At 37.8% G+C, this 16,871-nt stretch overlaps 2 protein-coding genes across 2 annotated transcripts; one reads left to right on the top strand and one right to left on the bottom strand.

The window, feature by feature from the left end:
- Nucleotides 1–2,516: 2,516 nt before the first annotated feature.
- Nucleotides 2,517–5,330, top strand: LOC143876693 (putative glutathione S-transferase). The gene is made up of 2 exons (XM_077378380.1): nt 2,517–2,843; nt 3,527–5,330. Exons 1-2 carry the CDS (start codon nt 2,529–2,531, stop codon nt 3,908–3,910), a joined length of 699 nt encoding a protein of 232 aa, XP_077234495.1. The 5' UTR covers nt 2,517–2,528; the 3' UTR covers nt 3,911–5,330.
- A 1,239-nt stretch (nt 5,331–6,569) lies between these two features.
- Nucleotides 6,570–7,747, bottom strand: LOC143876692 (glutathione transferase GST 23-like). Its single transcript, XM_077378379.1, has 2 exons — nt 7,298–7,747; nt 6,570–7,111 (listed from the first exon to the last, which is right to left on the bottom strand). Exons 1-2 carry the CDS (start codon nt 7,610–7,612, stop codon nt 6,767–6,769), a joined length of 660 nt encoding a protein of 219 aa, XP_077234494.1. The 5' UTR covers nt 7,613–7,747; the 3' UTR covers nt 6,570–6,766.
- Nucleotides 7,748–16,871: the final 9,124 nt, after the last annotated feature.

The raw sequence follows: 16,871 nt of genomic DNA, 5'->3' as shown, positions 1-16,871 counted from the left end.
GCCGGAACCGAAGATTTCCAATGATTACGAGTAAGGGGTGGCAAAATTGGCGGAACTGAACTAAAACTGAGTCGACACCGAACCGAAAATTCGGTTTCGGTTTGTTTGATTCAGATTTCGGTTCGGTTTGGGGTCAAACCGAACCATTGCCACCCCTGATCTAAACCCGAAATTAACGAAAAAAAATATTCCGTAATACACTTTTCCTAGAAGTTGCAGGGACAATTATTTGTGACTGACATAGAGTGGAGATTAGGCGGGCTCCAAGTGTCACAAAGTCGCCATTTTTTTTTTTTTAGATGTTGCATATTTTTTGTTCTCATGTTTTCATGCAGCTATTGAAAATTGAAGTCGCCTTTCAAGCTCCCTGTTCATGTACCACCTACTTGCATTTCTTACTCTTTTGGACTTTTCTCTATTATATTAGATTCTTTCCTGGTTACTACAGTGCATGCTCATAGCTACTACATCTGTAGGTCATCGACACTGTGGATATTTCCACGGTTGTCTTTTCTTGAAATAAAATGCTTCAGGAATTTCGGTTTCGGTAACATTTCGTTTCCTTCCTTGGGTCGAAATTTAAAACCATGTTTTAGGCAACATGCATGATAAAACGGAGGTATGTGTGTTCCATGTGAAGATGAGTATCGTTGGAACTCGTATTTATGTCTAGCCAAATGACCCGGCCGGGCCAACCATGGGCTAATATATAACAAAAATTCCTCTTAACTAGAAAAGCTAATTACAGCCAATTACAGAAATTTGAAATAAAGATAGACGTGCGAATATCAAAAAAGGGGTGCAGATCCTTGCTTCAAAGGACTTTAATTTTTCGTTTTCTTATTGTCTCCTTGCGTGGAAGAGACACAGAGACGGGGGTAGCCACAAAATTGTAAGTCAGTATTCTACAGTAGCTTTATCCCATGTACGTGTATGTATGTACCTTATATTGAGAAAGGGTATGAAAAGCAGAAACAAATAAGGTATGATGGGGAAAGTAATCACAAGTATTTGATGTGACCATTGTGAATCTCTTTGATGTGTGACAGCTCCATTTTTCACGGCACACGCCACAACCCTCCTCAGTTCTCACTTCTCATCTCTTTCACCTCGCTTTCACGTGTAACTTTGGCTCTTAGCTTGGGGAGAGAGGGAGGGACTGTTACTATGGGATGCGCCTCTATTAGACACAATGTGTTGTTGAAATAATTTGTACCATTTCATTTTGGTGGGCCCTTGCTGCCTATATTTCAGACTACAGATGGCTTTTTTTTCTTGTTTTTTCACACCTATCGAGTTGGTGAACCAACTTGTTTTTTCTAGTGAGTCCTTTCAACTAGAAGTCTAGAGGTACTAGGGGTCTAGTGATCAGTTTTGAATGCAAATTCATTTCAATAATTTATAGTTCTTCAAAGTTCAACATATTGACAGAACTTATATCAACCAACTGCTAAATGAACATGCCATTGTTTGACTACACTTAAATAAATAACTTGAACTATCACAGGCTCACAGCCCAAGTTTTATATAGAGGCACCTTAATATATGATGACAACCCTCTAATAAGCTATAAAAATATCATTTTCCTCTAAATCGTGAAAAGGGAAAATTTTATGTCAGAAATGTTTTCTCTACATTTCAAACATGTAACGATCCTATCCACATGATTCACCTGCGATCAGCCCAATGGACTCTCCAAAATTAGTGAGTCCATATGGGTCCCACCAGACATCAAATGGATGGCCTTTTGTAAGCAGATGATGCTATAAAAGCAAATGACTATTGGACTCAAAATTGGGCTTGAATTCAAGTCCAGTAATCAGTTATGGACTCTCAAATCAATATTGGACTTGAAAATTGAGCTTGAATTCAAACCCAAATTTGGACTTGAAACGACATCAGAACCGTGTGACAGTCCAATAATCAGTTATGGGCTCAAAATTGAGTTTGAATTCAAGTCCACATTTGGGTTATATAGCCCTTTATCTTCTGTATAGAAGGTCTGCTCGAATGGGTCTTGATTTCACATTCATAATCCTCACATGGGTCTCAGCAATTTCCTTTTAGGCCCCATTTGGATTGTAAGAATTTTTTGGAAAAGTTTGGAAAGGAAAAATATTTCTAAAAGTTCCTACTTTTTTACACATTGAATCTAGATAACTTAAACCAACTCTAAGTAAAGGAACCTTCGAGATTTTCGATAATATCCCTTTAAATTAACCATAATCATATTAGTTTTCTCTAAATCATAGAAGAAAAACCTCTCTGTAGAGAAAAAAATTTCTTCAGAAATGTTTTGTCTCGTTCGTGTACATACATCGAGTCTGAGGCGAACCAAGACGAAATTTATGAGTCAAGTGAAAGCGAGCTGACCTCCGAAAAGCTGCCCCACTGATTTACTTAAGATTTCTACACTGTGCACGAGTGGGACCTACCTAACAACTCCTCCTCCTCCTTACCCACTGCCCGGCTATAAAGCCACGAACCCAATAGCCTAGGAAGCAAGAGTGAGTAAGACCAAAGTGCAAATGGATTCGGACCGAGTGAAGCTCCTCGGGACTTGGGCGAGTTCCTACACTCACCGAGTCCAACTCGCTCTCAAGCTGAAGGGCGTGGAATTTGAATACGTGGAAGAAGATGTTAGTAAGAAAAGCCCCTTGCTCTTGCTTAATAACCCGGTTCACAAGAAGGTCCCGGTTCTCATTCACGGGGACAAACCAATGGCCGAATCGCTCGTCATTCTCGAATATATTGACGAAACGTGGAAGGATAATCCGATCATGCCAGAAAACCCTTACGAGAGGGCTCTCGCACGGTTCTGGTGTCGTTTCGCTGATGAGAAGGTAACCTTATTGCTTGAAAAATGAAAAAAAAATTAACTGATGTCATTCTCAAACTACAACCATGCACTAATAGAGAACTAGGGAACTGATATCCGCACCACTATATTTTGATAAGGGCAATAGCTTTGTTTTATGCTTTTCTGATAGCATCTTGAGTATTGAGACAGCCGTGAAAAGCTAATTAACAAGATGTAAAACAAATGAGAGGGGTCGCGTGCAAAGTGTAGAGGAACTCCCGAGCATTTCGTGATCTCATATGTGTTCATATCAATGGAACGGGTGACTAATGACTAATTATTTAGATGTAGATGAATCACTTCTCATTCTGTATTAATGATTAAATAACACCAGCTTGTTTCACGTATCAGAACAATTGACTCACTGGAGGTCCTGGTTTCAAAACCCAAAAATTCCTTGATATTAAAATTCACATGTAAAAGGTGGGAGGTGCCACATGTGGGTATAAATTATTAAACAACACCAACTCTAACGGCGTAAGCTTTTGGGGTAATTGGTTGTTTCACAATTAGGATCATTAGCAGGGATTACTTTATGAATGAATGATGAAATGTTTTGCTTTCAATTGATTTTTCATTCACAAATTCTGCACCATCATTTTACCTTCTCATTTTGAAATTGGACCCAAAGTTAGATTCATTATCTGATTCTAACGTCTAATACAGCTCGGCCCGGCCGTAGGCATGGTCTTCCGATCAACCGGTGAAGAACAAAAGGCGGCCGTCGGGCAAGTTTATGAGAATCTAAAGCTTCTTGAAGATGAGCTCCGAGATGGGCTTTTCAAAGAGAGGAGATTTTTTGGTGGGGAAAAAATTGGGGTCTTAGATATCGTTATAGGCTGTGGTTCTTATTGGCTTTGTGTGTTTGAAGAGGTTGCAGGGGTGAAGCTTGTGGACTCAGAAGCCTTCCCTCGGTTCCATTCATGGCTTCGAGATTTTGAAGAGCAGAAGGAAGTTAAGGAGATTATTCCTCCTGCTGATAAATTGCTTGAGTATGCGAAAGGTCTTCACCAGATGTTGATGATGATGAATCAAGAACAGAAGCCTTGAGATTATGCATTTGAGGTCTTGTTAAGCTTTGATTAGGATGGTTATGAAGTAACCTTATTGGTCTTGATGTTCTAGACATTCGTCTTCTATTGTATTTGTTTTTAGGAAATCTGTTTCATCTGCTAGTTTTGTCGCAAGCAGGGAAATGTTTTGGAATATGGGCCATGTTTGGCCGCCCTGAAAAAATATTCCATGTAATATTTATGAGGCCAGTTGTGAGATAAGGGCAGGAGATGGTGAGACTAATTTAGGGGAACATGACGGGCATGTTTGGCTACTTCTCACCCTCTACTTCGTGCCCTCAAATCTCTCCTCCTCCCACCCTCCCTATCCCTCTCTCACCACTTGAGAAGCTAATTAATTTATCATGGAAAAAAAACTCATGGTTACCGTTACCAAACATGGCCAAAAAGCTCCTTAAAGCTAAGAAAACGAAAAACCAGTTAGTTCTTAGGTATTTTATGCTATCTCTACTCACGCCCATACAATTCCTTCTCAGCCCCTCTCACACAGTTGGACCCATGAACATGTTAGATATTTTCAAAATAAAGGGTGGAAAAAAAAGGTGAAGATGAGTTGATGGAAGGGCAAATGTTTAGCCCATCATTGGAAATTAAAAAAGTTGGAGAAGGATTAATAAAGAGAGATTTTATATGATGAACGAGCGGGCATGCTCGTACTCATCGTACAATTGAAGCACCGCCCTTGATATTTTATCCAACAGCACCGCACCCTTGATATTTGATCTGACAACAGCAAAATTTTTCAGATGGTGTTGTTGGATCAAATATCAATGGTGTCATACGATGAATACAAGCATGTCTGCTCGTTCCTCATATAATTTCTTTTACAATGACCCTCTTACTTCTCTCCCTTGCTTTTGTAGCACATGTGGGTTTTGGTAAATGGTGGGAGCAGGGGACGGTGTAATTGTGACGCACGAACAGTGTGAGTTGTAAGGATGCTAGTGGTGTTTTTAGGCTCAGTTTTCACTTCATACATCTCGAGGAGCACTAAATTTTTCAAGAGTTGATCCGAGCCGTCGATCAAGATTGAGTTGATCTGATGGTTATCCCAAACAGCTACACTACGACCGTAGGATCACACTGGGATGCATTCCAATGGCTAGTTCTTGACCAAGTGCGCTCTGGTGATTAGGATCCTGTGCTAACGGCCGGTGTTCGATCGGGTGCAATTTGGTTCGTCAGAATCAAGCACCAACGGTCAAAGTACCGTTCGAGTGAGATCAGATCCGTAGATTGGTGATCGGTCCCGATGTAATAGTTACAAAGGAGGACAAAGATTTTACTTAAGCCAAAAGTCACATTAAAGATTGATCTGGGCTGTAGAATTGTGATCTAGTGTGATCTAGCGATCACAAAAGTTGCTCATTGTGGTAAGGTGTCATAAAGGGTTGCTTTTCAATTAGGAAAGCCACCAAATGGTCTATAAAAAGATTAGAAACTTGACATTTGAGAGTATGAACAAAAATAGAAACTGAGATTAACCCAGAGCCTTCTTCATCTCCCTTTAAGCCTTCTTTACATTTTATTTTCGTCACTTCTCTCTGGTTACTATTATTCTACAGAAACCAAATTTCTCATAAACTTTTCTAATCAAAAGGAATTTCGGATTTGTTTCCGCTCGTGCAAAGCGTCAACACACATCAATAGGTCTTGCCTATAAGGCTTCATTGTATCTTGGAGGCGAACTCACGGATCCCCTTTGCACTTCTCTCAATTGGTGGGAGCGAATGTCATCTTATGGCAAGCGAACGAATTGTAACATGCCCTGAAGCGATCTTCTACAACTTCTCACCACCAATTTTAACGACAGAACATTCCATGGTATAGTTTTTCATGCTTGCTAAACATGGCCTAAGAGAGAATGAAAAGCTGCTTGTGTGTTAACATCATGGGTCTTGATGTTCTTTGGATGCAAGTATAGTAGTGGGATTAGTAGAATGGAGGAACAGGAATCAGAAAACCCAGGAACTTACTTGGGTTCTATTGTTTGGTTACAACATAGGATAACCGGGGTTTACAAAAATAACTTTCGTATCAAGGTCTTTTTGGTTCAGGGATGCCACATCACCTGATAGGGTCCCTGAACTTAAGCAAGGAACCCCCACCTAGCCCAGACACACACAATAAATAAAAAAACCCAGTAAAACTCTTGACTTTCGCAACCAAACACAGCCTTAACGTTCTCTTCTTTAGTTTCAAAGACAAATCACGGCTTATACATGACATTATATAATACCACAATGAGATTTACTAGCCAATTTCGCGGAAAGCCATTTCACGGCTCACTTCTGCATGTAAGGAAAGCCACATGTATTGACTTTTAGGCATGTTTTGTCTTAATTCATTTAATTCATGAGGTGGGTGTTCTCACATGCAAAAGTGAGCTGCGGAATGGCTTTCCGAGAAAATGCCTAGCAAATCCTTACTACAATAGACAATAGTCATGCTTCATTGGCATTACAAATTACTCTCTATTATAGATATCTTTATATCTATAATATAAGGGGTGTCAGATGGTCCGCAAAGGATCGGATCAATGGACAGAATTTGGGCGTAGCAGCTGGATTTGAACGTGCATGTCTATTGTATCCCTATCCTAAAGTACTGGACTTCATTGTAAGTTCTCATAGAGAAAGAAAGAACCACACACAAATAATCATTGACATAAAAATATGATATTTATTGATATGGGAAAACCCGAGCGATTGAGAAGATTGTACACAGAGAAGAGCAAACGGAAAAAACATACGGAGGGAGGAAATCAAAAGTTATTTGTCCACACTTAAAAGCAATACCAATTACTCTAAGACTAATGTCTAGAGAGTGAGACTTAAAAGCGCCTAATGAAAGCCAATTCATGGAAAAAGGGTGCCAACTCAGTACGAGCAGGTAGGCTCTCTTTGATGATAGGAACTTCACGGAAGTTTTTAATCCATGCATTAAGAGAAGGGTATTTCTGAGAATCCATCACCTTGATGCCTGCTACTTCTTCAAACACATCTAGCCAATGACAAAGCCAACCTAACCTCAAGTCTAAGTATCCAATACTTTCTCCTCCAAAGAATTTTCTCCCTTTGATCTCCTCATCAAGGGCTTTCAAGGCCTCTGCTGATGATTCAGGGGCCCTCTCCTTTTCTTTTTCTGAGCAGCAAGCCATCCATATAGCAGCCAAGCACTGGCACAAAAGCAAAAACATTTCACTTATAACATGAACAAGAATTTCTAATAAGATCAATAAATCTCATGACTGATTACTCTAAGCCACCCCAAATTCTAGTTCAAAACTTGATCAAATGCTCAAAAGAAATCAAAATCTATATTTAGTATTCAAAATTTAAATTTATGGGTGTGATTAAATCACCTTCTTTTGTGCGAGATCAGCCAAGAAACGCGCCACGGCCCTCTCGTAAGGATCTTGTGGCAATATGGGATTTTCTTTCCATGTCTCGTCGATGTATTCGAGAATGATGGCTGATTCAATGATCGGTTGCCCGCGGTGCAAGAGAACAGGGATCTTCTTGTGGATAGGGTTGTACTGTAGAAGCAAGGAGCTCTTGTTTTGGAGATCTTCTTCTACATATTCGTATTCAATTCCTTTGAGTTTCAATGCCCATTCAACCATACCACTCAAAGGACTCATCCATGCTCCGAAAAGCTTCAACTCTTGGCTGGCCATGATGGTATTCTCTAATAGCTTTGTTTGGCACTTTTTATAGAGAATAGTTTGTTTACTAAGCACGATGCTTCTTTTTTTGTAAAAAAGCCAACAGGGAGGAGATCCACAACCATTGGATTTACCTCTGAGAATAGTGGTAAGGAAAAGGGGAAAGGGACATTACACACTTTTCAAGAGTACACAACTATTTAACTATTCTTCTTGATTTTGAAAAAGTACTCTCCTTTATTCTCTTGCTCTTTTCTTTTATATTTGTGATTACAAGTTTCAAGGTTTCCAAACCTTTACAAGATCTTTTTACTCAGGGCAAATTGTTTAATACTTGAGCATATAATGCGTTTGCTAGGTCTGAGTGAGTCGGTACATGCACACTCTCAGGCCACACAAAGTGGTGTTGTATCCTAGAGATAGGCCATAGGCAACTCGATTGCATAGCAATGGTGGCAGCAGCGATAATTTATCCTTAAGTTAAGGCTATCGTTAAACCCTATCGTGCTTCTACTGCTCAAATCTCATTTAATTTCAAGTATATTTTAGTTTGAATTTCATTTAGGGCCCGTCTGGATACCCCTTCTTGGATTTGGATTTGGAGGTGAATTTGGATTTCCAAAATCTATGGATTTGAAATCAAGTACAAATTTATAAATAATGCCGTTTGGATGACCACGTATAGATTTGGATTTCAAATCTAAATTATTATTATTTTTGTTTGGATGCTCTTTGAATTTGAAATCTAACAAAACCAAAAAGCCCTAAAATACTTGATATAGGGGCATTTACCATTTTTCATGATCCAGGGGTATTCTAGTCATTTTACCCTATATGGGGTATTTTGATCATTTTTTATGTTTAGTCATTTTCCAACTCAGTGGTCATTTTCACCCGGTATAGGTGTATTCCGGTCATTTTGTATTACCCGGGGGTATTGTAGTCATTTTACCTAATATGACGTATTTTTATCATTTTTATCTCATGAGGGTATTTTTTGTCATTTTAGTCATTTTTTCATGAGCCATAGGTCATTTTTACTTGATATAGGGGTATTTCAAAAATTTTCATGATCTTGAGGTATTTTAGTCATTTTACCCTATATGAGGTTTTTTTTATCATTTTTATGCCATAAGGATATTTTAGTCATTTTGCACGACTCAGAGGTATTTTGTCATTTTTACCTGGTATATGGGTATTTCTAGTCATTTTACCTAATATGGCGTATTTTTATCTCATGATGGTATTTTTAGTCATATTTTATGAGTCATGGTTCATTTTTACTTGATCTAGGGGTATTTTTGTAATTTTTCATGATATTGGGTATTCTAGTCATTTTACCCTGTATGAGGTTATTTTGATCATTTTTATGTCATAAGGGTATTTTAGTCATTTTGCACAACTTAGGAGTATTTTGTCATTTTTACCTGGTATAGGGGTATTTCGGTTAGTTTGCCTGACTCAGGATTTTCTTGTCATTTTACCTAATACAATGTATTTTGATCAGTTTTTAATGTCATGTGGGTACTCAAGTCATTTAACATTTTTTTGGTATATTTTGGTCATTTTAACCCCTTACGGGTCAGATTGAGATTTATAAATAACCTCTCGCAGAAAGGATTTATAAATCCGAAAAATTACACTAACATCGGGAATTTGTAAATCTTGTGGATTTCACTCAAATTTAAAAATCCAAATTCACCTCTAAATCCAAATCCAAGGGGTATATTTGCCCCCTTTCTGTCATTGGCCCACCCCCTCTAATGTATATAAGACTATTCTTTTTTATAATTTCCCTATTTCCACCCAAATAAAACTTGGCTACGGGAGCCACTTCCTCCTGCCCCTCTAATAGCAAGGGGTGTGGAAATATCAAATCCATGATATTTCCACACCCCTTGCTATTAGAGGGCAGGAGGAAGTTGTCTGGAGCCAAGTTTTGTTCCAAGTTACGTTCTTTCTACCCCTGGCATTTCCATCCATTTTGTTTGTCTTTTCTTGAAAATGACTTTATTTTCAGGCAAAGCCAAACAAAAGGAGGTGAAAATGTATCTACAAAAAAAAACTTTTTTTACTCAATAAAAGATTGTACTATCATTGGTATACATATATCATAATGTGATCGAATTTTATACATGCCAATGCAGGGCAGAGAAACACAGTCCTATGCCTGCATAAGCTATGCTTATCATGAGATGTCATCCATATTTTAGGGTTTCTAAATATTTTTCCTGTTTGGTTGCACAAACACTCCGCATTTGAAATTGAAAGCCAATTTTTTGTTGGATTGCCACTATTGCATTGAAATTCCACTTGACTCCTCAATATGTTTCAGACATCATTATTGTCCTTTTCCTCTTGTGGTGGCCATGTGGCCATAATGTCCTCCCTACTTATCTTCCAACCGAATTCTACTAAAATGGTAAAATTTTGCTAGAAGAATAGTAGAAAAGGTCTTGTCTTTTCTCTCTTCATTATCTCTCTCCTCACATTCTATATTGGTAATGACAACCCTACTTGTTCCACAACTCTTCGAGAAGACTACCGCGCAACCAAACACTACCATTGTTCCACTACTCTTCTAGGCAAATCAAATGTTTGTCTCCTCCCTTTTGACTTCTTATTCAACTACTCTTCGAGCCACTCCAGCGCCCCGCACGCCCAACCTCTCATTGAATAATGGAAATGGGATTGGAGATGAGCTTTTGTTTCGGTGGTGGTGAAGTAGGCTTCGGTGGTAGGGGGCAACTTGGGCCGGCCTCAACCCAAACCCAAAAGGTTCAACCCCAGTTTGGCTCGAGTTAGTTTGTTTAATTTTTGGTTGGGTTAGCGCTGAGGCCGTGGGCAACCTGAATCTAACCCATCTAATTTTGTCATGAATTTCAAAATCGTAGGGATTTTATTTTTATGTTTTGTATTTTTTTTCTGTTTTGTCCTGTGCCAACCTGAATCAAGTTGGGCTCAACCTGTCCCAATTTGAAAAAAAAAAGAAGGAAAAAGGTTAGACAGGTCAGGATAGAGTTTACCCTCCTCAACCTGAGGCTCAAGTCTGGTTGGGTTAGGGTTGAGGGAATGCTACCTCAGATTTGGTTCGGTTTGGCCACAAGCCGACTCAACCCGGCCTGAGCTACACCTTTATTCATTGTGGTAGCTAATTTCATCTTGAGGCTTTTCAATATAGGTTGTTTCAGTGAGATTATTCTCTAAGAGGGGGAAAAAACTCTACTCAAAATATGTTTTTTCCCTGCTTTTTTATTCTTTTATCACCCTTGCCTTACTCATGCCCTCTCTACATGATGTATGATAATTTCCTTGTTTTGGGTCCTACCAGAAGATATTTTAGTTATCTATAATCTAACTAAAATATCTTCTCATCCTAGTGGGACCCAAAACAAGGAAACTGTCCTACATCACTACATCTCTCCTCCCACTATCCTCACACAACTATCACTGATAAGATTTATCATAGAGAATGTGGGCATTACTTACCGAAAAATAGAGATTGCGGGTACCAATTAAAGTAATTATGAAACTCGGGTGATTCTTAAAAAATGAGTGGAAAAAAGACCCAAATACCTTTGTGACATGATCAAAGTCCTTGTATGTTGTCATTCCTAACACATTCACAGCCCAACGTCAATCATTATCTTTAAAGTAATATTTTATTATTTCTCACTTCTCTTTTGGCTGAGAATAGCTACGTTATTGAATATTTTATTATTTCTCACGTCTTTTTTGGCTGAGAACAGCTACGCTATGAGATATACTGTTAACGTTGCTTGGCCTATCGTATCAGAAACACTTATCGTTCAAAGATAACAAGTACTCTGCCGGAATATCGAGTATGCCGCCGGAATATCAAGTACGTTGCTAGATTTTTTGGGTTTAAACATGTGTTTCAAACATATCAAGTACGCCGCCAAAATCTCAAATACGATGCCGAATTCTAAAGTACGCTGACGGAATATCGAGAATGATGTCGGAATATCAAGTACGTTGCCGAATTTTCTGAGTTCAAACAGGTGTTTCAAACATATCGAGTACGCCATCGGATTCTGGAGTATGCTGTCGGAATATCTGAAGTACATAAAAATATTTCTACTTGTTAAGGATCCAACGGTCTATATTTATTGCAGACGGCAAAGATTAAAACGAGCCCAAGGGTTTTTTGGGTTCAAACCATGGTTTGAAATTTCAGACCGAAATTTCGAATTTCGATCGAGACCGACACTGAAATGTGTCGAAACCGAAACGGCCGAAACCTACCAAATTTTGGCCGAAATTTAAGAAATTTTGGCATTTTCGTTGAAATTTTGGAAAAAATATTAATTTTTTATTCCAATACCAAATTTCAGCCGAAATTTCGTTCCCAAAAAATGACATTTCTTGCCTCTTTACTGAATTTTGGCCGAAATTTGGTTTCGGCTGAAATTTTGGTTTCGGCTAGGTCCTAAATTTATGCCGAAACCGAAATTTCAAACCATTGTTCAAACGAACCAAATGATGACAGCTAAGGTCAAATGCATTAAATACTACCCTAGTTTCTCTCAAAGATAATACTAAAATATAAAAAAAGTTGTTACAAAGAGACGTGAGAAATAATAAAATATTCAAATCTAACTTTAAAGATAATGATTGACGTTGAACTGTGATCATGTTAGAAGGGTATTGGGTCTTTTTTCCTCACGTTTTTGAAGAATCACCCGAGTTTCATAATTACTTTAATTAGTACCCGAAATCTGCATTTTTTCTGTAATTAATGCCCCCATTCCGTACTTTTCTCTTTACCATAGAATGAGAAATACATTTTGTGCTAAAAATTTAAGATCATATCTAGGGATTTGCTAGACAGGTTTGCATAAAGTGATTTTGCACCTCACTTTTGCCGGAGAGAATTGCCACACAGGCTCACTTTCTAGCAGATTTTGTCTTATTCATTTAATTCACCTGAAGTGGCAGTTCTCTCCTGCAAAAGTTAGCTGAGGATCCCTTTATAGGCCGTTTGGATACGCGGATTTTTGAATCCAAGTTTTTAGTTTGAAAACAGTGCAAAAGATGGTTCATGATCAAGTTGTTGCATGTTGTCCAAGCAGCATTTCTTGGATTTTAATTAAGAAAACCACGTTTTAGAAACCTCTCCCCATCATGAGATTTCTAAAACGTGGTTTTCTTACTTAAAATCCAAGAAACACTGCCAGAATAGCATACAGCAGCCAGATCATGAACCATCTTTGACATTGCTTTCAAATTAAAAACCTGGAATCTAAAACCCGCGTATCCAAACAGCCCATTATACTCCAATAATGCTCTTTGACATGTAAGTACATTATTTAGCGTCAGACAGACTGAATGACAGCCCAAGCCAACGTAGTAAACCCATCGCACTTCGAAGCCCATGGGATGTACATACACGACTAGGTTTGCAACTTGGGCCAGGCCACGGGGTCAGATTGAACTTCTGCTAAAATATGAATTGGAATCAACCCGAGCAACAATATGATTATATGCTAAAATCTCAACCCGAAATTCTACAAATCGATCTGAATGACACTTCCATAGAGAATCAAGCCTAAGACCCAAGCATATTATGCTCAGGCCCAAGCCCAAATTCATGCATGTCCATGTCTAAGCCAAGCCCAATGACAGTAGGCCATTTTTAAAGCCAGGTGTAAAGATGAGTCCAACCCAGCCAAAAGCCCTAGTAGAAACCCAAAAGCATAGCCCTCTGTACATTTTGGCCCACGTATTTAGGCATATGGACTTTTATATCAGGCCGATATGTCGCAATATTAAAAACCACGTCCACAATAGATTTTCTATGGTGAGTAACTGAGTAGTATACGTGAAGTTCAGTATTTTCCTGAAAGTACAGTGGGCTTCACTTAAAGAGATGATCTAAACATTTCATTTGTTGAGACATAATGTAAATAGGTGTACCCCATGGATCATCTCTATTGGATGATCCTAACCCTCCAATCGAAACAGGTTTTCTATAATGTGCAGTCTCTCTACAGTTTGGACGGTTAGGATCATCCTATGGAGATGATCGACGGGAGTACAACCTATTTATGTTATGGCCCAACAAATGAATTGGTGTTAGAACATCCTGTGAATTGGGCTCCAATATTAAAATACTGGGCTTTAGATTACACACCTTATTCTTACCTGGGACCCTTTCTTCATGATTTTCTTCCAAAAACGCCCTTGAAGCTTCAAAGTCTGGGGTCAAAGTTAAAAACCACAAATCCTGGATCACCTGCCGTGCAAACTGGATTTTTACAGGTTCAAGATGAAAAAATAAGGTAAAAAATGGCATGCGTGGCTGCATTTCGTTTTTACCTTGAATAATTTACTGAACTAAAAAGGATTTTTTTTTTTGGGGGTTAAATTTAGTCAAAAGTCAAAGCATGGTTGTATGCCCCAAGACTCCTAGATTGAAGAGACAAATGGCAGACTCCCATGTGACTTTGTTTTGGAAAGGGAAAGACAGAAAATGTGGAAAAATCTCTTATTTTGTCTTTTCTAGTGCGATTTTGTCGTGAGTGACTAAAATATCCTTACTTCTAATCTTCCAATATTTACTTTACAATCATAAATTTTACTAACTCAATCCTAATATTATCAGAATTCGGATTATTTGAGTTAGAAATAACTTAAAATCACTTGCATTTTCTTCAATTATTTTTTGTACTTATCTTCTTATATTTATGGCTTGAATTCTATCACATGTATTCTCTTATTTGGGTAAAATTGTTGTACTGAGATTAGAGATGGGATTCTACATAAGGTATTGTTCATAGTCCTTTGAATATCTTTTACCTGATAATCCATACTTAAAGTGAACTTTTGGATAACCTTCATCATGTATGGACAATGTCACACAACATGATGAACCACATAACATCTGGCATAATCGATTGCATTTAGGGTTGTGCCTTTAGCTCAATTGTTGAGGCTTTGCATCTCAACCTTGAGGTCAAAGGTTCGATCATAGTTTTGGACTCACAATCGGTTGTCGTAATCTTGAACGAACAAGGCCTAAACATACGGGGCCTTACCATCTCTGTTTGTTAGCATCACATCAACAATTTTATTCACATACTAAGTTAGTAATTAAAAGGCTGTCACAAGTTTGAAGAGTTAAGAACCAACAAAAAGTTTAAAACAAAGTGAAGAGTGTCATTTTCAAAACAAAGGTATCATTAACTATTTCCTAAGCATGAGCCATGAAGAGGAATATGATATGACCAATATATGTTTTGTAATAGCAAGAGAAGTGAAGGATATTCTTGTCATCTTGACGTTCTAAAGTAACCCAATGAAAATGTGAGGAGAAACTTTGGTAGTTGCATCAGATTTAGCATTCCAAGAATGTTGTGGAGAAATTGAAGAGGCTTCAAAAAATTTCACCAGTCCAAGGTTGAGGTTCTTTCTTTAGAGTTAATGAATTTGCGTAGCTGAAATGGCAAGGCATTTATGGTTATGCACGGTCTCCAAAACCCACCGTATCTATGAAATCTGCTACTGAAATTCAAAGGCACCTCTACCGAGGAACAGATTTCGAATCATATTTTGTTTGAAAATGAAGGATGCTTTGATTTTCAAAGAATATATTCTAGGGCCTTGTGCGACCAAAAGTTCTGTCATCCTTCACTCGTTTTTGTCACCGACTATTTCTTTGTTTACTGTATTTGCCCTATGGTAAGACATCTTTTATCTAAACAAAAGGCTAACGAGCAAATACAAATTCAAAATTATATGGTAAGGCCCTTCTTGTTTTTGGATTTTGAGAATCGATTCGGCTCCAAAACCGATTAGTGGAATTTTGAGCTTGATAATCAGTTTTGGACTCATAATTGATTCTCAAAATCCAATACAACTATACAAGCATTGTCAATGGAGAATAAATACACGATTTAAGTATCAAAGTTATAAGTAGGGCTTTAATAACTAATATTATTGGCGGCTGCATTTTATATAAGGTATTGAAAGTTATTAATTATCATATATTTATAGATCATCACCACACCCTACCCCTATCCACTCGTCATTTCTCTCATCTACTCTGTCCCTGTCCTGCCCACATTTCTGGTACACAAGGATTTATATTTGTATACAAGAATAAACTCCATGACCCCTACTGTCGGTGCCATACTGGAGTCTTGTATTTTTATCTTGTGTGCTTCTGCAATTAGCATCATTGCCACTACCATGTCAGAGACCATGGATGTTAAGACTAGCACAACGAATTCCACTGAAGAGATTGAAGAATATTTCCTATGTACCTACGTACATACTTTCATATAGTATGTGCTCTTAATAGCATTAATGTTTTTACTTTAGGGGGGGTGCAACTTGGGTCCGGTCAGGTTGAGCATTTGGTATAAATTGAATTGGAATCAACCCGAAGCCTACCTGATTTTAAAGTAAAACCTCAACCCAAATTCGAAAAAATCAACCCAAGTTGCACTCCTAGTTTACTTGTATGTACTTTGAAAAACATTTCCTAAGAAGGTATTTTCTTATATCTCATATCACTGAACTATTATATTGAGTACTAAAAATAAGAGTGTAAATTACCAACAATGCTGATTCTGGTCTGTGCAATGAGAAGTAAGAGATTATAAATTTATGGAGCAATATTAATTTTTAAAGCCCCAACTATAATTCTTAATAACATTATAAAGTGTTAAATACCACCTTGCTTGATTATTTGCCTACGGAATACAAGATAGTCTGTATGCAAAAATCAAATTTACAAAGTCTAGCTAATATAGTTTATAAGCCAATATATGGGTTATAAGCAGGAGATAACGGCCGACATATCTTAGATTTAGCAATTGTATTAGTGGATTAAAATTTAAATTTACAAATGTCATCTATCGACTGCTATTTTTGGTTCATTGGTTCATTTCTCGTAATTTTCATCCCATATTTTTCTCTCAAACAATTTCAAAATAATCTCTAGAGACAAAATTTTGATTGAAGAACCATCGACTAGGAGATAAGAGAGCCAAACATAGTTCTTTTAGGAGATGAAACACAGGGTTCGGCTTCGTAGTGTTGATGTTGTCAAAGAGAAGCACTATCAATTCGGAGATCCTTTGAGAGAAAAAAATCCTGCCGTTTAGAAAACAATGACTGCAAGGGCCTTGTATATATATGGCCTCTTTATTGAAATCTGATACTAGAATAGGTATCATATTCCGATTCCACCCAATTCTAGCATTTGGTTAAAAAAATGAACGGAATCAAGGGGGCAAAGATGAAA

This window comes from Tasmannia lanceolata, unplaced genomic scaffold, assembly GCF_043159265.1.
Source record: "Tasmannia lanceolata isolate RefF3 unplaced genomic scaffold, GAP_Taslan_0.1 ptg000005l, whole genome shotgun sequence".
Lineage (NCBI taxonomy): Eukaryota > Viridiplantae > Streptophyta > Magnoliopsida > Canellales > Winteraceae > Tasmannia > Tasmannia lanceolata.
Note: the sequence above shows the minus strand (reverse complement) of the source record. Positions and strands in the feature narration are given on the sequence as shown.